Source organism: Netta rufina (assembly GCF_964035555.1).
Source record: "Netta rufina genome assembly, chromosome: 1".
Classification (NCBI taxonomy): domain Eukaryota; kingdom Metazoa; phylum Chordata; class Aves; order Anseriformes; family Anatidae; genus Netta; species Netta rufina.
In genome coordinates, this window is record NC_140123.1 from 161,624,869 (window position 1) to 161,649,118 (window position 24,250).

Below are 24,250 nucleotides of genomic sequence, written 5' to 3' on the forward strand. Positions count from 1 at the left end.
AGAAAGCAGCTCGTAGGAGAAAAGAAGTTCCCCCATCTGTCCTGTGATCTCATTCAGAAGGTGTGTGGTGAGAACTTATTGTGTAACAGTGTTCCCAACCCTCTTTTTGTGATCAAATTTAAGAAAGCAAACTTTTTGTATTGCAAAACATGTTTAGTAAATGCATAATAGAATTCTCATTCATTTGGTACACAGGTGCAATAGCCTTCAGTGGGGATTTCACTGATATTTTCTAACCTTGCAAGCTAACTGTGACAAGGGTTGCAAAGCAGAAAGTTAAAAGGTTCTACAAGGTAATGAACATTCAAACATTCTTTTTCAAATATAATAATGAAATATTCCCACTTTGTTAATATTATCTTCATAATGAATAACATACTCCGTTCTTGATCTGCCCAATCTTTGGTGTGCACACTTATAAAATTCCACTAAAAAAAAATAAATAAATTGTGCCTTGAAATTGCCATCAGCAAAAGCAATTAGAGCTGCCACATGTATGTGCATGTATTCAGAGCAGCAACATGCTCAGATGGTCAGAGAAATGGATAGGTGATATAGGAAGGTGTCAGAAGTACAGGAGAAATGGGGCGAAGTAGAACATTGGAAGCAGAACTTGAAACACTACAATAGTGGTCAGTGGTTTGGGAAGAACTGGGGGTACTGCAGTTGGCCAGTGTCATGGGAGAGGAAACAGGGTTATTTCACCGTAGGGAAAAGTGATTTTCTGGAACAGTGGTTTTAAAGAGATAGCTGAAATTATATATATGTATAATTTATTATTAGTAGTAGTAGTAGTTCAAAGGACTTCCTCTGCCTACCTGCAAAAAGGATGAGACTTAATTTCCTTAAATATAAGTGACTGCCAATTTTTAGGTCAACTGGAGAGGCTCTGGAGTACATGTCCTGTGAATCTTTCAATTCATGCCCAGGCCACTGGGGGTGGAATGTCACGGTCCCTATCTTTCCTTATGCCATGTACTACACTTAAATAAGTATACCATGCTTACTTATATATGCACAAAATAGTTGTACTCTAGACAAGGCACACCTCATAGCCCAAACAGGTAGGATAGGTCTATCAGAGACTGCAGATGTCCTGCAGGTTTCAATTATTGCTTTCAGAAATGAGGCAATTTATTCTCTAACATTTACATTATTATCTTCTATTATACTCTTAGACATCTTAGCCAGAGGGACAATGAACCATAGATGGAATTGTAACTTTGTTTAAAGAGCTAAGTAAATAAATAAATGAATGAATGAATGAATGAATGAATAATGGCAGCACATCCAATTCCCTCCCCCCCCCCCCAAAAAAAAAAAAAAAAAGTAAATACATAAATTGTTGCAGATCTTCAAATAAAAAAGGCAAGGATGAGATGAGTAAAATCTCTGTTCCTTTGTCATTCCATCAGAAGCCCTCTTTACATTATTGGAACAACACTTGTAGGAAGTTTGCCTCACATAAAATGGGGACAGCAGTAATTTATGATGGATAAAATACAGGTCACTTCTATATAATCCACATTTCAACATTAAAAGCTGCACCTATAGTTAGCCATTTGAAGCATACCTTATATTTACAAGAGAATATGCAAATGCTGGATCACATTTAATAAATTTAGGATTTAAAAGGTGAGAAGTTAGAATTAAATTTTATGACAACTAGACAATGACTCCCAAGTGCACAGCTCTGGCAAAAGAAAGTCTGTTAGTAAAAAAGGAGCTCTATGTATATAGCTTATTTATTCAAATGGAGCTGACATAAGTAATAGATACAAATAAATAATAGATATAAATAAGTAAAAATAAGGACAGTCTTATTCATTTCTATGATTAATACTAAGAATATATGAAGGTTCATATGCAACCCAGCTTTGTTCAGGCTTCATCCAGATAGAAAGCTATAGGAATTATGTCAGAACACTCAATTTTACTATCACTTTCTAAAATTCCAGTTCTGGTAAGATGTTATATTTTACTATACGTGCTAATGTATCTACACTAAAAATCAGGAGAGCCTAAAATTTCAGAGGACTCTATTTAGTGCATTAACCTGCTTGGTCTCCAACCACATCTATTATTTTTTTCTCCCATGTCCTGTTAGTATATCTCACAGAGGCATGAGTCTTTAATTTGCAACTGTATTCCTTTCTCTAAGTCTTCATTAAACAGCAATTCATGAGTTAAAACTTACCAAGATTTATCTGGACAATCTGGAAAAAAAGGTATCAAGTAATTCAAAACACTATACTAAATTCTGTTTCTTAGCTGCATATACTTATCTGCATGCATATAAATTTTCAACAAAACCTCTTTCAGAGTTTTTTTGACCTATGCACTATGTGGCAGAAGTTTACAGACCCTGTGAAACTCTGAAAACAAAAAGCACGTTTGCAAAATGCTAGATCACAGGTAGTGGCCATAGCTGAGGTGGACAGACAACATAGCACACAGATCCCGATTTACTGTTAAATGAGCGAGGTTTAGGACTGGAGCAGCAGAGGTGGGTGGCACTGTGGCACTGAACTTAATGCTGCTTCTGAGATATGAGTTAATCTCTCTCCAGGGTGCTGCACTGTGCCAGGGAGAAACACCAGTTCAGTGAAACTGGGCTACAGCTTTAGTAATAGCACACTGAACTGAATAGTTGAAACATACCCAAAGAGAGTTTTAGATAGATTTTAGAGAGCAGTGGGAGGGTCACAAAAAATTGAAGGCTTCTCAACTCAAACTCCATCATAACTAATTGAAGAAAGGATTAATTGCCAAAAATGTAGTGAAAGATGAGAAGAAAAGAGAAATTTCCAGCCAGGTTTTATGAGGATATGTTTTTAGTACAAGGGGTGAATTGAAGGCCAGGTTATGGGAAAACTGGAAGGAAAAATTGAATTTTCTGTGTAGTCTGAGAAATCCCTTAACTTTCCATGATCCAGACCTCTCAGGATTCACTCTTTATGTACAAGATTGTTCCTGTCTCATACTTCCTACATATGGTACTTTCACCCCATGGGCTGGCAGTGCAGCATCACAGCCTCCCTCCTTTCTCAGGGACCCCACATAGCAGATGTAGCTATCAGGGCCCCCAGCCAGCTGTGTTTGGTCTGTGAATTTCTAGAAGAGGAGAGCAGAGAGGCCACTGTGTTGTGCTGAACTTCACATACATAGGAATATATTCAAAATCCCTCATGTGCTGAAGCATGTATATACACTGCCACCATGTGACCTGGCACACAGTCTTAGGTGCCTCCAAGCCCAGCTTGCCAGGTTTCTCTTTTCTACTCTCTGCCACCACCTGTCCTCACCAGCCTGCTGGGAGGCAGGAATCTTTGGTCCCTTCTGCTGCTGCTTATACATATCACAGAGAGTGGTTAACGTGGTGTTCATTGTTACTGGGGGTAATATACACACAACCCTCCAGGAAAATAATGTGATGCTATAAGTGAAAATAACAATATATGTTGAAACACCAGATTCCGCTGGCAATTTCATCGAAGCTACCAAAACCTGCCCAATGCAAAGCTAGTTGCTGCTAGTTCCCAATTCTGCCTTTCATTGGACATCTCACTGGCACTTTCCTGTGCTGGATGCACAAGATGTATGAGAAGGGGAAAAGAGTGAAAGCTGTTTTGGAAATGTATGTGATCCTTGTTATGCAACTATTTAAAGTCTGCTTATTTTGTTAATGTGCACAGAAGCCCTGGCAGACAACAGAAAATTATTTTGTATGCATTGTGTATCGCTGTTCATTAATTTTACATGAGTGATGAGAGGTCAGTCAAGAATAGAAACCCATTGTATTAACCTTCAAAGAGCTTGCAATGTAAATTAATGCAAAAGGCATGGAATAAAGGAATGAAATACTCTGGCAGAATTAGCACTAATGGTTTACAAACATCACATTGCAAATCTACAACTTCTTTGTCTAAATTCTTGGGTTGATATTTTGGGGGAGGAGATTAATAAATAGGTTTAAAAAAAAAAAAAAAAGAGAGAGAAAGAAAGAAAAAGTAAAGGAGTACTGAAAGCATGTCCATAAAACACACAGAGAAATGAGAAACATAATGGGATATGAATGCTGTAGTGCATTCAGCTTCTCTGTATATTAGTGTATAGATTTACAATGTACGTTGAGTACCTGCCTACATGTGTCTTTCTACTGTTGTCAGCACAAATAGTAGGCCCACAAAAGACAGAGATTATCGAATGTGAAGTTCTGATCATATACACTGCACAGCTAGCTTTTGTTCTGCAGAATGATGAGAATACTGGGAGTCAGTAAATGGTATGATTTAAATTTGAAAATAGCTCCCCAGAATCTGCTGAATCCATTCAGAGTTAACTAGCAGCCGAACATCACCATTCAGTGTTCTGGGTCCATCTGTTGGCAGTATCATGATGAAAACAGCTTTTTAAATGCTATTTTCAATAAGCTATCACACAACAGCTTGTTCCAACAATATTCCAATACCTTTCTGTTTGCTTGCCGCCTACTATAAAAAAACAGTTTAGAGGAAAGGAGGCATTTTAGTACTATACTGATGTATGGTGGGAGGTACAGACAGACTACAGGAACAAGCAAAACTAGAAAGAACTATAAACAGAGAAAAGAAGAAGCCGTTATTTTAGACCCCCTGCAATCTAGATTTAAACAAGGAGGGGGAACCCAAACTACCGCAGTGTCACAGAGGGATGCTCTGCACCAGTCAGTGGCTAGACTTATTGTGCATTGACAGTTTCAGCCATAGGATGTTAATAGCTCCTCAGAGAGGAATGGTAGGTGCACCTAGCAATTAACTTTAATTTTCTAAGACCTTCTGAATTGTGTGCTTCAATGAATACTGAAAGGAAGGCCCACTTCCATCACAGTAACATGTTCACTTATGTAGCACCCAAACAATCTGCCTTATATCATTCTTATCAAAATACCATATATCCATCATCTTACTTCTCAGATTAGCTTACACAAGTGCCAGCAATGTGCCACATTAATGCACCATACTAACGATGCAAAGCCTGGATCCACTAGCATCAGAGGGGCCCAGTGGCAGAGATCAGATCAGCAATGAAGAACAGATGGTTATATTTGAACCCAGTAATGGGTAGGAGAGGAATAGAAGTTATTCCGGTTAAAGATTCATGCCAATGAAGTTTCACAATTCGCCAATTCAGTGTCTAGTTGTGACAGCTTACTTTGTCAGACCTATTTAATTAGGGTGCTAGGTAACCCCAAGATCTTTTCTGACCTATATTATTATACAATCTTGTGATTCTAAAATAGACTCTTCTAGCCTGGTTACTGCTACACTGCTGAATCAAGTTCTAAGTTTTATCCATTTTAAAAACATCTCAGAGATGAGGCCAAGGATATCAAGAAATATGTTAAAACTTCCAAATTAAGACAAATAGACAGCTTTTTTTTTTTTTTTTTTTTTTCCTTTAGCGTGAAAGAAATTGCTATCATAGTGCACTAGGAAGATTTTTTTTTACAGCATGATCTCACTAGGGACCAAGAGCTATAAGAAATTTTTCTACCCTTCTGCTTCAAATGCAAGTGTGTACTACTGACTTGTTCATAAATTGTTGTAATCCATGAAGAACTACAAGAGGACACATAGGTTTTAATGTGCTAATGCATGTTCTTTACCAATACATGAATATGTATATAGTTAATATTGTTTCTCAACTTTCATGCTTCCTATAAAAGAATGTATGTAACCTCATGAAGGTATAAAATATTAGGGGACTATGCAAATAGAGGTACAGAAAAAGGGAAGAAAACATGTAAAGGTAATACACCACTAATGCTGAATAAATAAATAAATAAATAAACTTGGAAGAAAACCAATAGTATATAAAAATACAAAAAGTTGCATAAGGATTTCATTCATTCTTAATGCTGTAATAAAAATGTACTGATTTCTCTGTGCCTTTTTATACTCATTCATAAAATATTCTATGTTCTCCTGTCATCAAGACTGCTTCCTAAGCACAGAAAATATTTTAGATTCTGTTTATCTATCTTTGATCCATAAATGTGTTTAGCAACAACATCCTCCTAGAATACATGCATCAGATCCTGCTTTTAACATGAAAAGTACAACTAAGAAGAGGATGCTTTTGGTGATCACCTACCTGAGGACGTATAACTTTTACTATGTTCTTAAGTGCAGTGTCTGGTGACGGAGGAGAGCAGTCAGGTGTTGGGCCTGTAGAGCTGTTTCTATGGTTACCAGATCCTGGTGCGGTAATTGCTACCTGAGGTGCATTATCTGTGAATAAAAATAGCATTCATGTGAACTTACAAATACTTTATACATTTTAATATCAAAAATTATTTTGAAAACAAAGCATTACTTGGAACACAATTTCAACTTCAAAAAAACTATTGAATTTTAAATGTATTTGCTAAGGAATGGATTGTATATCTACGTTTTTGTTTTGTTTGTTTTTTTTTAATCATAGAATCATTAAGGTTGGAAAAGAACCCCAAGACCATCTGGTCCAAGCATCCCCCTATCATCAACATCACTCATTAAACCATGTTCCTAAGCACCACATCCAACCTTTCCTTAAACACCCTCAGGGATGGTGATGCCATCCCCTCCCTCAGCAACCTGTTCCAATTGCTCTTTCTGAGAAGACATGCATACATTTGGGAGGATACATACATTTAATGGGTACGTTTAGGAGGATACATACATTTATAGCATACATTTTGGAGAAAATTTTTCACTCAGAGGATGGGGAGGCACTGGAACAGGTTGCCCAGAGAGGTTGTGGATGCCCCATTTCTGCAGATGTAGATGCAGAAGGTCAGGCTGGATGGGGTTTTGGGCAACCTGATCTAGTGGGTGGCATGCCTGCCCATGGCAGTGGGGTGGAACTACATGGGCTTTAAGGTCCCTTCCAACCCGAGCCATTCTATGATTCTATGATTCATTCTATGTTAAGTCAGGATATAGCACTCTCTTTAATGCTTAAGTAAAATGAAGCACAAAAAAAAAAAAAAAAAAAAAAAAAATTACATTTGTTGCATTGAATTAGTAATTGTGAATCCAACTGTTATCACTATAACAGCAGTGACTTAAAAGGGGGCTTTTTAATATAACTCATCTGTCATCCTGGTAAATCCTAAAACATAAGACCCAAATCAACAAGTTAAAACACATACTTGACTTAGAGCATGCTAGTAGCTGTCATTCACAATTTTCCTGAACACCATAAGCAACATAACTGATCATTGATGATTAGTTACACAGAAAGCTTCTCATATGAAATCTTCATCCTTCATAGAGCTTTGCACTACAGTAGCCGTCTTTCTAGCAGTATCGTATCTAGATAACCTACAGCTGGCGTAGAAATGTATGTCCACATATGTCCAGGTACTTGGGAAACAGCTGTTCAGAAATGTTTTGTGATACTGTTATCACTTTATAGCACAGTAAAGAGCCATTAAAGGGACTTAGAATATCATTTTTAACTTTCAACGTTCTTAATGCAGTTGGAACAATGTAAAGTAAAATTGGTGAAAATCAGGTCAGATGATAGAGAGGACTGAGAATTAAGGCACAACTTCCCAGCTGTATTGGTAACCAAGCACCAGAAGAACTCAGCAGGAGGCCAAAAGCTCCACATTACTTCAAGCCGTTAGAACTGTATTATTAAAGAAATAGTTTAGTTCAGGTTCTGGAAAAATTCCATTGCCTGGGCATGGTCATGGTGGTCATTATGAGCCTGTAAATTTATAGAGTACCTTTCTTTCTGGGTCACAAAGACATGTGGGCCATGTTCCTCAATGTGCTGTATTGCCTACAGCTCTGCAATAAGATGATGATTACATTCAAACCTCATGTCTGACAGCCTGCAGGGTTCACAGATGAAAGCCTATTTATTTGTAATTGAGGTGGATTACCAGTCTATCCTTTCATTTTGTGGGCAAATCCACTCCAAAGAAAAAATCAAATTCCAAATAGACAAATAAACAAAGCCAACTCCAGCACCATGTACTAAATAATTTTTGGTGAGGACTTGACAGGAAAACACCCCACCAAGGCCTTTCCATACTGTTTGGAAATCCTATAGTGAAGATGAAAGTTAAATAGGAATGTTAGGAGCATTTAAATTGAGCTGAAAGTCTCATCCTTTTGTGCTCCAGAATATGAAATATTATCCTGTTTCACTCTATGGGAAAAAACAAACAAACAAACAAACAAACAAAAAAAAAAACACATAAAATATAACGATAAATTAACCTCCCCAACTGGGGAATCAGAAACTTACTTTGAGAAAACCCTGCACTGTGTATGGAGATCCCAAACAACAGATTATACTGCTGCCAAGACACACAGTAACACAAGAGCCACATAGGAAGCTAAGAAATAACTTCTGGAGGGATAAATGTTCCATGTGAGTCTATCAAAGTGTACTTAGTGTAGTTACTTATTTACTTACTTGTGTGAAAAATAAACAGAAGGATTGTCTCGATCAAATATCTAAACCTATAAGGAACAAAACCTCCCTGGTACTTTAGCAGTCCATTGGTTTCAGTTACTGTTCTTCCACTGTAAAGCCTATGTGGCTGTGCTTAAGCACAGCTGCCCTTTAGCTATTTAGCACATGAAAGCCTTTAAAGTGAAATCAGGAAGTCTTGCAGATGGGGAAGTATCTTGAGGATGTCTCTCTCAAAGGCCAGACAGTTAGAATGACAGATTGATGCTGGTGGTAAGGAACACAGTTTTCTGCCTGCTTCTTCATTCTGTTTTAAGCTCTTGACTACAGTCACCTCAGCTATGTTTACTCACTTATTAACTATGCTGCAGAGGTAACAGAGGTCAAGTTGTATAAATAAGATTTTAATTTTTATTATTATTTTTTTTTTTCCGCGGGGATCTAGAGCTTCTTGTTGACCCTATTCAATGACAGGTCACTACTAGGTTTTGCCCCTAAATACAGTCCTAACATAGAACTAGCTGGAAGTGATATTCTTGGAATGAAGATTTATTAGAAGATATTCATGCATGGAGGCAGAGCTATTATATGCCTTCTAGACAGAGATGAGAAAAAACTTTTTGAGCTACAGTGTATACGTAAACTGTAACCAATTCAGGAACACACACAACATGCAGAAATCTCAAAAAATAGTAGTGACAGTCTTTCCTTCCAAGGAAAATGAAGTGGTAATACAACAAAGCATCTGGCTTTTAGAATCTAAACATAAAGCTTTACAAAAATAAAAATAAATAAAATAAAAACAATATTTCTATTTGAAATAAACATCCCAGGAAAAAAAAAATCCAACTGCTCAATATTTCATGCCTTTAGTCCTTTCTCAAGGGAATAAAGCATCTGACATGTAATGGTTTCTTGTAAACAATTTCTTTATTGTGGACAGCTGTTTATTTTCACAGTAGGATCTTCCCATTAGGCAACCAGTAATGATTTACTACCTGGGTCTGCTCTATCAGAGAATATCACCATCAAATTAGCTACTGCAACCAATTTGGAGGACTTCTCTGGTTATATATACAGTACTTGCTGTTTCATTAAGAATAAATTGAAATACATTCTCTTCTGTAATTACATGCTATAATAATCATGTTTTCATTTTCTTTTGTCTTCTGCTGGTAACAAAACTATTTTTTTTTCTTCCTTCAGGTAACTGTAATAATATCACTGGAAGTTTTATTGCATTCTATTATCTCAAAAAGATCTTACCTACTGAATTTTCCTATGAAAGATTAGCTAGAGTACCAAGTTTCTGACAGGTGCTATGTACAGGGCCAAAAAGGAAGTATTTATGGCTGTCATTCTCTTAAGTTTCAGGCTCAAGTTACAATAAGCTAAGAGATGTTTCTGTACAAGTCAGATAACAACAGGCTCCAGGGATCATCTGGCAGTTAAAATTACTGAAGTGCAGTATGCTCTAACGATATTCCTTCCTGCCTCCATCATACACGACAGACTGTCACAGAGATTATGTTACTGGAGTCATTCTGATGTTGAAAAATGGTTACTGAAGGCAAAGAAAAAAAAAGTAGAGTAACGAAATTATATATATCTATATATATAGAGAGAGAGATATAGATATATATTTCAGAATAACCAAAATAATTTCTAAAGAGTTTAGATAAACTCAGGTTTTGGATTAACTGGACTCATATAATGTGGACTACAAAAATAGCTATGCTGTTTTACATTCTGGCAAATCTTACTAATTTGGTTGGTTGGTTTGTATATTGATTGGTTCAGCATACAAGGTTTTAAAGGACAAAAAGCATTACCATACTGTCATGATCACATTTACCATTAAACGTCTGATGGATTTACTAAAAAGATGGTTATTCCTAAATTTCTCACAGGATTAGACAGGATTCCATATCTCAAATCTTAATACATCTCAAAATTCTGTTCGCTATTTCTCCCAATTTTTCAAGTATTTACAGAAGAAGTAAACAGTACCCACAGCAATGGTCACAATAATGTAGTCCTTCATACAAAAGAGGAACAATTTGTCTATACTCACTAGCCTTTTCCTTACACATCAAAAGACTGTAAATAAAAATCACAACACTGCTTGGAAGTTAAAGGTCATATTGTTCTTACTGTTATTTAAAAATCTTCTTAGACTCAAGCTACACTAGCATTATTTCAATTACAGATATTTTTTTCTTTGATTAACAGACAGTTGGATTGATTTTAGTTATACTAAAACATGAATATTGAATCAACTCCACTAAATCCAGATCAGCTTTTTATTGGTCTATTCCTGTTATTCTGTGTTTCACCAACAGTTATTTATCTATTCTTACAAGAAAATGCTAAAAAGAAATTGAATAGCATTGAACAAGAACAAATTTACATAACTGGTTATTTGAAATTTAACAAATTAAAAGTTTGTAAGTCATTTAGTATGGGATATGTTTATTTTTTTACAGCACCTTTTTATCAGGATGCAAAGGTAGGAAGGAAGCAGCAAGACAAAAACACTTCACAAAATCTATTTTCCACTGCACTGTCTACTATACAATTGTGAACAAAGATTTTTTTGTTCTTTTTTTGTGCGTCCAGTTTTATCTATTATCCAGTTCAACCTTGTTCATAAAAATATTTTTAATTATGAATATACTCTAGCATGGTGTCTAACACAACGGGTATTATGTAAGAATCAGTCAGTTCTTTTACAGAAAGGAACATTGGTCTACTGACATAGCTGACATTACAACTACTCAGTGATTCATTTGTGATGCAGCCTTTCAGTACAAAAAGTATTTCTGAATGAAATGAAAACTACATTATGTAGTGATGTAATGTGTTATATATGTCTATCTAATAAGACTAATTTTTGGAACAGAAATTTAGGGCCTAAAGTTAAATTTCTGTGTTTATATGCTGGTAACTAAATTGCTTTCCAAAGAAATTTATTTATTTTATTATTTTTTTCAAAAAAATAATATTTTTTTTAGCATTTATTTAGCATTTATTTTTTCTTGAAATTATGAGCAAATAATAACTGAACTTGCTGTCCTGGTTTCAGCTAGGATAGAGTTAAGTTTCCTTCTCGGAGGAAACTTGGTTCTGTGTTTTGGATTAAAATGAGAATAATGTTGATAGCATGGTGTTGTTTTAATTGTTGCAGAGCAGTGCTTACACTAAGCCAAGACTTTTCAGCTTCTTGCTCTGTCCTGCCAGTGAGCAGGCTGGGAGTGCAGCAGTGCAGATGACTTCATGCAATGTCCTGTATGTGAAAGTGGGCCAAAACCCCACATCTATTTTGGATCCTAGCACCGCGATAATGCAAAAATGTGAATAAAGATCCAAATGGCTTGATGCTGTATGGGATCAAAATACTTTTTATTGTGGTGTCAGGACAGATCTAAGCTTGATCAGTTCTAGCAGATGCAATTTTCTGGCCCATTAGAAAACTGTTAGAAAAGCACTCATCTAATCCAGTAATATCTATGATTTTGGATCTATCTTTAAAAAAAATACAGTAGAAAACTGTTGGAATGCCTTTGTCTCTATATGTTATATGTCCTCTTAACATCAAATGTGTTATAAAGAGGCATAAAGCTCTGAAAGGAACATTAAGTCATCAGACAAATCATCTGTCTCAGACAGAAATCAGTCATAGCCTCAACAGAAATCTTGGAAGATTATAAAAGGAGATATCAGGAAATGGTACTATTTGTGGAGGATCAGTCACCAGTAGGTGAATTTACATAAGTCTTCTCGCAGAGGTAATGGCCACCAGAAAGGCTAATTTCATTGACTGGCTGAGAAATGAACCAGTTGACATAGGTCTCATCATGGATATAAGAACTAATTTTTTTTAACTTCAGTAACGGGAATCTCACCTAAATGGCAGTTATCATCCTTTAAATCCTTATCACCCTTTAAATCCTCATAAACTGGAATGAAAGAACACTTGTCAGTTATAAACACACTGGAGTGACAGATACACCAGTAGTTTCTCCTTCCAGAGATGATCAAAAATATGGAAGCTGTAGCAGGAATATTGGATCATGCTGAGGATAAGACTAAGAAACTTTTCCAAATTGTACCTCAAGGAATCTTTCCTACCAATGCTAAGCTTCCTCTAACTGGGTAAGAGTGTGCCAGGCCCATGTGAAGAATCATATGAATCTGATTCTTTGGGATTAAAGAGAGTTTGGGCATGGTGAGCTCACTGAGGCTTACAGAGGGTTCACTAAAAATTAATTCATTCTAAAAGACAGCAAGGAGAATCACCCCATTACCTTAGAACATACCCATAGACAGATTTCAGTGTAAGTCCTAAAACAATATATCTGAAAATTTTCTATGGAGCATGTGCTACTTAGGCTCAGCTTATTCATTTTGGATTTACTACTGGTTTCACCAGTAGTAAATTTACAAGGCAGAAGCATACACCAATAAGTAGGTAGAAGATAACAGTGAAAGACCCAAAACTGAGCAGAGTAGATCACAAAACAGTAGGAATTCCCCTGATTTGATACAGGGCTACCACATATAAGATTTCTTGGACAGCATGTGAGATAAAAGTGTTATGTCTCCTGAAACTTCTGGATCTATTGCAAAGATTCACAGCAATTGCGTAAAGAAAATTAAGTGCTGCAGTTCAAGGAGAAAACCTGGAAAAAAAAATAGAAAATCTCCTATTTTGTCAGAATGGAGAACAAAGACATGCACATTCTAAAGTAGCCCCAATTGAGGGACTAGGCAATTTTCCATAGTATAGGATTCAACTTTAAAATTATTCTAACTTGATTAAATCCCCAAAGTAAATCTCTCCTAGATAACTATTCAACATGGCACAAAACTAGGAACTACGGATAAAGACAACCATGTATTTCAGGATTTCAAGGAATGAACATTACAGGAGAATTTTCAAAAGAGCAGATGGAATACTGAATAATGGAGTCAGTAGGTAGCTAAACTGGATGCATACAGAGAACAGCTGGACTAAGCTGTTTGAATTTGCTCTTTTGAATTTGTTTTGTTTCCTGAACACTTAAACCTGAATAACCATTGTTCTGAGTAGGATTGTAAATATATATCTGCAACTGTCTTGCTGAAAGCACTTGAAGCTATAACTGGCCCATTCTTGGTTGTGGCAGCTATTTCAGGATAGCGTTTGGAATTAATTACCAGTGAAGTGCATTCCAGTGACAACAGGGGGTCTGTTTAGTTGTTTCTGCATCATCCACAAGAGTTCGGTATGACTGTTATCAACTTTTCATTTCCCCTAATCACCCACCTGCACAAATAGACTTTGGAGCTGCTTCAAGCTTGCATAACCCTTGTAATACCAGGCAACTGTCTGGAATAACATCTCTCATTAAATACTAATGAGAGATGATGGGTGATTTCCACCATTTCCTGTGTAACCTTTTGAGACTGCCTCTGTTTTTGAATGCTCAGTTAGACACCAGCAGCTTACTATACTTCACAGTTGCCATATACTTATTTTCTGTTATATTTTTTGTTATTGGGTTTCACAGGTTTAAGTTTCGTAGTGAAATGACTGTATGGTCTACAGCAGATATTTCACAGATGGCTACATTTGTGTTGTCTCAGCATGTAGTCTTCATGTTTGTGGAAGTTCAGTGAAATGCCCAAGGTGTAAGTATGGGTGAAAAAATTATTTTTGTTCATTTCAGTCATTCACTAAAAACTAGAAAGCTTAGTAGTCTTGTAAAACAATTCCCCCGCCCTCAAATAATGATCTATATTGGGGATCTTCATGCTTATTATTAAGTCTATCTCACAAGTGAGATGACCCTGAATGCTATCATTTACATGACTTTGTATTTCACAAGGTTTCTTCTATAATCCAGAGAGAACGTCCACACTGTGCTGTGCAGAGAAAGTACTCTATGCTTGCAAATATTGTAGTCAACAGGTGAATTAAGCTATGTTTTCAAATTGGCTCATAATATAAACTGCATGTGTGATCAGAGTAAGTACTTTCAAATCATTTAAATAATACTAATGATAGCTACAAGTTCCGTTAATAAATAATTTAAGCAGTCCTGAAGATAAACCTCCCAATATGCATCTATCTTTAATTACAAGGAAATGCAATGTATGGACAAAACTGCATTTTCATAAGCTTCGTTTCTTCTGAAGTATCAATTAGTTAGTAAAGCTCTCTAATAAAACACTGAAGTCATAAAACCAAACATTTAAAAGCCAAAGAGCTAGAAATTTTATTTATAAATATTTAAATATCCAGATGTTCTTATTTAAGGTTTATAAATTTTCAAGCAACTCACTCACTCTCACTTTGGCTCAACTCTAACTCTGGAAATCTTACATTTTTGCATGTAATATATATTTAAAGTATTTAGTTTCAAACCAGAAATACTGATATACTGATTAACCATAAGGAAGTTGTCTAGCAGGTAGTGTGCACACCTGATACACAGTCAGAATTCAGGGAATCTTAAAAATCTCTGCTATTAATTTTGAAAGCAGTATGGAAACATCTGTAACAAAGCAAATCAGCTATCTAGTCCCTATTGGGGCTATGTTGCCCCAATAACATCCACGTGATTTGAGAAAGAAAAAAGAAATACAATGGATAATTTTGGAATGATACAACCCAACAGCTGATTTGTGACACTAAAGCACTACAGAGTTCAAGTTTTCAGTAACCAAAAAACAAACAAACAAACAACAACAACAACAACAAAACCTTGATCCTATTTTTGAATTTCCTAATCAGATCTTTTTTATAATGGAACCTCAAAATAATTTTGTAATATATTACTTTTACTTATTTTTATTTACACTTAGCATTTTCTTCTGAAAAATGCTAAGTTTCTTCCCCTTTTATTAATATTCACATAATAATTTACTTTCTATCGGAGGAAATTCAGGTGAAATGTTATAATGAACTTATATATTGCATAGCATTATTAAGCCTACCTTTCAACTGAAAAAGCAATATTTATATTTAATTTAGTTGGTCTTAGAATTTGCAATTATTTTCTTCACTGTTTTTATCTTCTTAGTTTCGTTTTATATTATTCATGTACCTTCTAGCTTTGCAGAGTTCTTAAAATTCTTCCTATTTAATGTTCTCATAGTGCAACCTGCTACATTTCTTATAGAAACCACACATTATGGAGTTTGCATAGATCCTTGGATCTTGGATAGCTGCATTTAACTATATAAAAGAATGATGAAGATCACACAAAACTTTCAGTAGCAGTAAAACTGGGGTTACCTGCTCCTCCTGGCTGAAACTTAACATGCTCACTCTGATTTTTCTCATATACAGTTCTTACAGAACAATGGGTAAGCAACAAAAGGCAGAATTCACAGAGTTCCTGTCAGTTTTATTGCCAGAACTCATAACCACCACAAACTTTGTATTTCAAATGTTATTATTCCATGTGAATATGAGTCACAAATTCATTGCACACTGTGTTTCTAAGGCTGATATCTAGGAGTTGGACAAGCAATTAAAAAAACATATTGCTTTGTGTTTGCAAGGGCTTCACAAGGCCTTTAATACTTTTAAGAAATCCATTCATAGCAAATCCTTGTTAAAGTTGTAATAGTTTGGATGATACAAAGTCTGAAAGACAACCTATAGAATTTAACAGAAAAAAATATTTCTTGCTTAACTTTACTTACAAAATAGTCACAGAAAGTTTTGATGTTTTTTCTTCACAACATAGGACAGAAAGATATGTTAAAATAATAGAATTGCTCTTGAAAATAAATTTAACTTCAATTATTACTTTATTATTAACTTAATTATTAACTTCAATTATTACAAATATTCGAGTATTACTGGTGGGAAAGTGATTTTAATTGTACTAAATAATTTAAATGTCTTCTAGCAGGGAGGGAATCATTATCTGAAAGTAAATGGAATGGATTGAACAGCTGGAGCTACAGCAGAAAGAACAGAAACTAACAGCTGGTTTTACTATACTCATCCAGAACAGATAATATTGCGTACAGTAACAGAAAATATTATAGAAAAAATAATGCACTTTGTTCTGGAGTAAAACTATATGAAGTGATCCTTCTAAAGTTTTTTTTTCTGCTTTTTGAGAACAATAAGCAACCAAAGGTGAAAACATGCTTTCCTATGGATTCTTCCAAATCTGCAGTGTTTGAAGTTATACTGGGAAAAAAGGAAGAGTGGTTTGATATCCTGTCTGAAGTAGAAAATGATCCTGTCAGTGGCTGTTAGTAAAAATATGCTGCATGGGGATTGGCAATGCAAACTCTTTCCCATCGTATTTTGATATTTAGCAAAATCCTACATTTCTTGCACACTGCAAATTTGCTTTTGAGATGGCCTGTACAAAAATGAAAATGATATAAATGAGTAAAAATGAAATCTCTGCAAAGCAGTAGAGGGAAACTTTTTGGCAGCAAGCTACATACTGCCATCAGGACTAGCAGATGCAGAAAGAGAGACTGAAGAAGAGAAAATGGAAGTAAATGAGTTTTTTATTTAGCTTAAAATAAAACAGGAGGGAAAATCTTTTTTTTTTTTTTTACAGAATCTAACACTTTACCTTCACTAGGAATCAATGTTTTTCTATTTTTTAATCATCTCTGACACTGAACAAAACAAATAAATCTGTTCATTATGTACAAAAATGGTTTATTTTAGTAATTGCTTAATATTTCTGCAAATATTTTGATTTTAACAACATTTAGCAAGCTATGCCAAGATTTCTGCTTTCCAACTGTACTAAAGTTAGTTTACTTTAAAAATTCATAACACATACCAGAGACTTCAACATCTGTTAGCAGAGCCACCAAACTGACATACGAATGCTGTGTAGAGGTAGTTGGGAATATTTTGACAAATTATTTTCACCATATAAAAACTTATTAATCAACATTGATTAATCAAAACTGTAGAGAAATTCATCTATAACAAAAGACAGCAGAGTTCTTTGCGTAGTTCAAGGCATATCTATACTGAATTCCCCATTACAGCTTCTGAAAAAATTTAGCTCTTTTTATAATACTTGAACAGCATTATGGACACAAGCCCAGTGAAGCATGGACTCTCAAGGACTGGATCTCTCAGATTTTAGGACTCAGTTTCATCCTAATGCAAAACAGAATATGCAAACTCTTGAGTACAACTTAATAAAAAGTATGGAGTACAAGATAACTGCTTCCCTTCAGGTTCTAAACTAAGCAAAATTCAATCTGAAAAGGTTTATAGAAAATTAAATTAAAGGTTTGTAGAAAATCTACAGGGGCACTAGGAGGCATATAATATGAGCTAAATGCCTACTGAAGATCGTTCTAAACCCATTACAAAAGATGATATTTTTCTAGAACATGCCAGATGCACATAAAATGTAAACCAATTAAACCATTAATATAGTTGTACTATTACTGCTAATGTTAGCAATTTAACGGAGTTTACAGCAATGTTATTCTGTTAAATCAATGTCACTTATAAGAGGGACAGTTACTTATATCTGCTCAATTATAAAACAATCCAAGGAGCATTTTGAAGTGTAAAATTACTTATCAGAATGGAACATGTTTTATATAGTCTATGTATATTTCATTCCTTACTCAAAACTACTTGCAAAGGATGCTGGAACCAATAGCCATTTAACAAATAAAACATTCAAATACTGATAAATAGATTTGTATATGGGCTTTAAAATGTAGAGTACCTCAAAATAAATATGTTCCTTTGAATTATTGTCTAGATTTGAAATAAATGTTCTTGTCTGATACCAAGCAGTCCAGTGTATAATGACACCATCCTAAATAATAGTCACACTGGGATGGATGAAGCTCTGTGTTGGTCAGTACATATACATTTTGATGATAAATACTTTCATCACTCATTTGCAAAAATTGTCCAAAACATGTATGAAAGCTAACTTCTCTTTCAACAGTATTTCAATTAATAATAAGTAATGAATCATGATAAAATGCTTAGCATATGTCAAGCAGCATCCTTTTTCTTTCTATGTGTAGAGAAAATGCATGCTAGTCCTTGGGAAAGTGGAATTATTTTAACAATATAAATATGCTTACTGGAAAATACTGGATAGGTGGAGACAGGCATGCAATTTGACAATGAACTGGTCACATGGTATCAGTCATTCCCATGTGCTTTAATTTCAGAAATGACATGGTATTTTTAATAACATTTTATTGTTAAGGATGTTATCAAAGACGTTATCTAGAGGAGAATATGATAGGGAGCAATTATCTTAATTATATACTAACAACCTCTTAGAAGTATGATAATGTTGTAAGGGAAAGTACATTAAAGCTGAAATATGTAAGAACTGAAGTGGCTTATGTCAGCCCCCTGTGCATTCTGAAGTCTTTAATTATGATTGTAAAGTTATTTTCCCACAAAAATAAATAAATAAATAAATAAATAAATAAAAATCTGCTGCAGTGAGGACATAAAGGAGCGGGGAAAATGGTCAATAGAACAAACCAACTTGCTGCATGTTACTTTATGGATGTGGCAGGAGAATAAGTATTGTAAAAACAGTAGAAATGTGGAATATCTTTGCTAAATATCAAACAGGAATTCACATGAAAATATGTTTTCATCCAAAGGGAATGATAAATGAGAGATACTAATGCTAAAAAATTTTAGTCAATGGATCTATCTAATTTATAGACAAGAATTCATAACGATCTGGCAGGAAGTTATCTCAACGAATGGTGCTGGACTTAGTTCTTAATAGGACTTAGAATAGTAATAATATTTGAGAAGACTAGAAGAAAGCTAATGAAATACACTTAGTAGTTATAGGCTTTCAGTCCAACATAAGGAAAATAGAATAGCTGATATGGATCACTTTCATAATAAATGAAAGTGGTATAGGCAACGCAAATTAGCATAGCTTCAGCAAAAACAGTTATTAATTAATCTGTTTTTTGAATGTAAATATAAGTTTGTTTAATACAAGTAAATAGAGTTTATCTGACATTCCCTTTATAATAAATTGTGTTAATATTACATTTGGGTTATTAAAATTTAGTAATGTGGTCTATGTTTGCAACGGAGATAATTTGAAAAAGTTAGCAATGGTTCCAGATTTATGTGCATGAAAGCATCCACTGTATATCACACTCAATCTTATTTTTCAAACTACCCTTGTGGAAAAAAAAAAAAATATATATATATATGTATATTTATAATATATAATTTCTACACATCTTTAACATATAAATACTATTTGGTGTGGAAGGGTCAAAAAGCCCATGTAAACTTCATTTCTTTTCATGCTGTCTGTTGGGATTCTTAAAGCTGCTGGTTAAATGCACAAGAATCAGTCAAGAAAGTATGAAAAAACAGAGAGTACTGAATACTTCTACTTCCTGCTTTCTCAGTTCTCTCATCTCTTTTGAGATGCTGATGCTTGATTTTTGCTTTCCTGCATAAACTCTGGTTTTGTCAAATAATACCTGTTAACAAAATATAAATTGACATAGAATCAGAAATGCAGATGAACTGTGCTTATTTAAGAAAGAGAATACTAAAAAAGCTAATATAAAGCATCCTGTTGGTACTCCAAGAATTGATAGTGCCATTAGAAAAAAAAAAAAAAAAAAAAGGAAATTAGTATTAAAATTTTAGTATGATAAAACAGAACTCCTGAGCTGTCCACATTTTGGGGATTTTTACTTGGAGAAAATGAACTACAAATTATTGTTTCAGTTTTATTTTGTTTTTTACATGAATAGAAAAATCCTGAAAGATAGAACCAAATTAGTACTTGCCAGAAAGTGCTCTAAGAAAAGATGCTTGTGAGGCTGTGAAAGTCACAGGAAGAGTCTACATTAATGAAACATTATTCAGGTGTACACCTGCATCCGTTTCTTTTTTCTGTTCTCATGAGCGAATACAGAACTTCTTGGATCTTGAAAAAAATACACAGGAGATGTACACACTATTGTTCCTATGTCCAAACATAATTAAGTGGTGTATCATGCTAAAAAGTTCTAACTTTGAAATAAATCCCTCATAGTAACTGAAGATATTTTAAGATCAAGAAAATAAATTAATAATTGAAATTGCATTTCTGTGGTGCTGTATATTGCAAATAACAAAAAATGAATTTGAGAAAAATTAATTACAAAATGCCAGAAAATACTTTAAAATAAAAATGTATACTTTTATAGTTTATATTATAGAACAGCAAACACTCTCCAGGCTTAATTTTCATAATCTTTTCTTTTATATTTAAAAGGTACTTAATATATATTATTTGCACTGAAGAAAAAATAACAAAATGGATTTTAAAGAGCTATACAAAGAGCTATTGTATAGTTTGTTCTTCAGCCAGCACTCCCTTAACCTTTAATAAAATGTCATGTGTAGTTAAAAATTCTAATTGCAAACATATGCTAATGCATTAGATGAAAATGCTTTTGGTAAGTGTGTAGTCCTAGGCAGTAGGAATGATAAATACGAAGCGTATCATAACTGAAACTCAGTCAGGAGAAGGTAGATCTGGTTTCCAATACACTATGTTCTGGCAATGATTTTCATCTTGGAGCTCTGAATGTGATCCTTAAATCTTTATAAATTAATCTGTTAAGTAAATTGAGAAGTTCTGTGCTATAGCCAAATTCTCTCCATATGGCTCAGAAAAAGGTTAAAGGAAGACAAATAAGAGCAGAGAAAAACTTTATACAGGTCTTATAACTAAGGTTGGGCAAGGTATGTCACTATGAGTAAATTACTGACTGAAAAGTACAGCTGAAAAATTGTCTCATAATTTACTATTTTCATGTCAAAGTAAATTTCACTAGAAATCAGTTAAAAACAGCAAACATTAAAAGTATTTTCAGAAAGACTAATATCATTTTTATTATATTAGAAAAAAAAGGTATCTGTTTTTTGGTTCAACTGTTTCACATCTTTTTATAACACTGATAGCTTCACTTTCCTCTTCTTACACAAAAGAAGGGAGGAATACGAGTATGCAGATGTTATAACCCAAATTTCAACAGAGGCCAGTACTTTATATGGATGCATATAGGTAGAAGTAAGAAAAAACAACCTAAATATTCCGTGATAACAAGTACACGTCTTTGGAAGACCTCCATGTGACAATTTTACCACTGTATGGAGTACTCTAGCCATCATAAAAAAGTGTATCTATAGACATGCATGTGTCAAATTAGGTTAAATTTCATAGATTCTAGCTATTTTCAGATGACTCTAGATTGATTGTTACACAGTTACTCTGATGGATAAGAGACTACCTTCCTTATTATGCTCTTCTCTCTGTACAGCTAAGATCTTTCTTGATCACTGACACTATTTAATCCTGAGAAGTTAAACTGAGGGTCATGTGTTTAAGTGCACTACTTCCTACTATCTCTGTTTAATATAGCGTGTTTAAATGAAACACAGCACCCACTCAGCACCCAGCAGCCATTCTGTTTGAAGCAATTTGCTACATGGACTTCAAAATGTTAGTGCATGATCCTTTAGATTAGTCATAGTTTCAAAATGGTGTGGCATAGGTGACACAGGGTAGCCTATTTAATTGCCATTCCATAAAACAAACTGAAGGGAAAGCAGACAATTTTGTATATTTGGTAGTGTGATTGTTGTTTCTTAGGCCATTTTGCACTGGTTTACATACAGCTAGAAAACAGCTGCACAATATTGAAGGTACAAATTTGTTACACAAGAAAAGATGCATTTGCTATCTAAATCTCAATCTGGGGAACAGAAATGTCCAAATATTCAGAAAAGTGCTGTGAAGATTTGTTGCTGAAGAAATCAGAACTCATGACCTGACAAACAGTACTTTATTTACCAAGCCAAGTATTTGACGATCTTGGAAACTCTGTAGAAGATTAATATTTTCATTTTGATAACAATGTTATCACAGCTAGGGTATTTTTTGATTCAGGTTTCTAAAGAGCTGTCTACTAGATATCTGTATGAGATTGCTGACACAGTGTTATATAGCAAACACAAGAACGAAAGCAGAGGTGAGCAGACACCTGTCTGTGGCTACAGATTTTCAGATTCCTAGATTCCTTTTCACTGTAGTGATAGAAGAGGAGGAACTCCAGGCTGAGAAAGCAAAATAAATAAATAAATAAATAAATATTTTAAAAATCACAGCAAATAGGACAACTTGGGGACAGTTAAAATATTGTAATAAGTAACAAATGTCCATGACAAGTATGATGGTTGGACCAGATGATCTTGGAGGTCTTTTCCAACCTTAATGATTCTATGATTTTTTACTAGTTTCTCTTCTATGATTATGAGGTTATAAGAAAAAGGTATAGTTCATTATAGATTTATTATCTTGTATGATCATTTCTACAAATTAATGGCATTTAAGTGCAAAGTATTTTATTTTTCTAAGTATCAAAGATTTCATGGCTGACCTGGGAACTCTTGACTATGTAGTGGATGAGAGCTCCGCATAAATGAAGTACCTAAGTATTTAACTTATTTCTCAGGTGGATTTTGCAACCTACACTGAGTTCTGCACTGCTGCAGCTGAGATGTTTCCAGAGGTCTGCTCAATCTTCAACCACTCTAAGATAACATCTGGAAAAAGTAGGTTCCCTGAACCTACTAGTTCAGAACCTACTCTTCTCCAAGAAAGATTTTCATGCAATACACAGATAGGAATGTCTCTTTCTGTTATAAAGGCGCTGCATTAAAACCTTTGTTAATCTGCATGGACAGATTGACTTTCCCAAAAAAGGATATTTTTTCACAAGTTCACACACACACACACAAAAAAAAAAAGTCTGAAATGTCCTATTTCCTAATGATACTTGATGAGACCTAAGCACAATTTAAGTAATGTACTGAACACCAGTCATTATTATTAAAATTTTAGCACCTAGACTGCCACCTAGTCTCTCAGGGACCTTCTGCAGTAGAAACTATAGAGGCAAACTGAAAGAGATATGATCTCTCTAATGGGAGAGACACACACTTAATCCAGTGATTTTATTTTATTTTGTTTGTAATGTAATTTTTAATATGTAATGTAGTAATGTAATTTGTAATTTTATTCTATATTTCTGCTACATAAAGTGAGTATGACACCAAGAGGTTCAAGGATGAAGTATGGTAAAAGAGTCTAAGGGTGTAAGTTAAGGCTGTAAGGGTCTTCAGCAGCACACTTCCAAATACAGCATGGTGTTGCAGCCAGATTTCTGCTACCAGCATTCTAGACACTAGATAACTGATAAAAACAACACTGACTTCATGAAGATACTTGACAGAGTCTACTTTAGCATTACAGTTATCCAGTACCTTGAGCTTCAGACATTTATTAAGATTTTACACCTATCTGAGGTAACAAATTTGTTGCTAATAGTTCAGAAAACTTAATTACATCCTTAAGATGAACTAATACAATTTTATGGTTATTTTTCAAGGTTAAATATTCCACATCCTTTTTTTTTTTTTTTTTTTTTTTTCCCTGAAGGAAGGACAGTCTGAAATGACTGGTAGAAATGTCCACTGTAAGAAATGCAGATGCTTCTCAGGAATAGCTTAGCAGAAATATTAATAAGATTGATTTATGAATCAATTGATTTTGTGAGACTGTTTTTATGAGATTCATTTATTAAATCTTCAATCTAAATTTACATTTTACTTAGCAGAAAAAAATGTGTCAGAGTGCAATATTTCAGAATATTCCTATCAAGTCTGAACTGTTAGTTTAAAAGTAATGAAACTGTGGCAGAGATGCCAGCACATCATCGGAGGTTGACAGAG

The 24,250-nt window shown here is 34.4% G+C and overlaps 1 protein-coding gene across 6 annotated transcripts in view; it reads right to left on the reverse strand.

Moving 5' to 3' along the window:
* The window catches only part of ANKS1B (ankyrin repeat and sterile alpha motif domain containing 1B), a gene marked incomplete at both ends in the record, with an annotated part of 436,397 nt that overhangs the window by 278,546 nt on the left and 133,601 nt on the right, over positions 1–24,250 (reverse strand). For all 6 annotated transcript variants that reach the window (XM_084292214.1, XM_084292215.1, XM_084292213.1 and 3 more), the window contains one exon: positions 6,136–6,272. In XM_084292214.1, the coding sequence (XP_084148340.1) occupies positions 6,136–6,272 (137 nt within the window). The remainder of the gene's footprint in view (positions 1–6,135; positions 6,273–24,250) is intronic.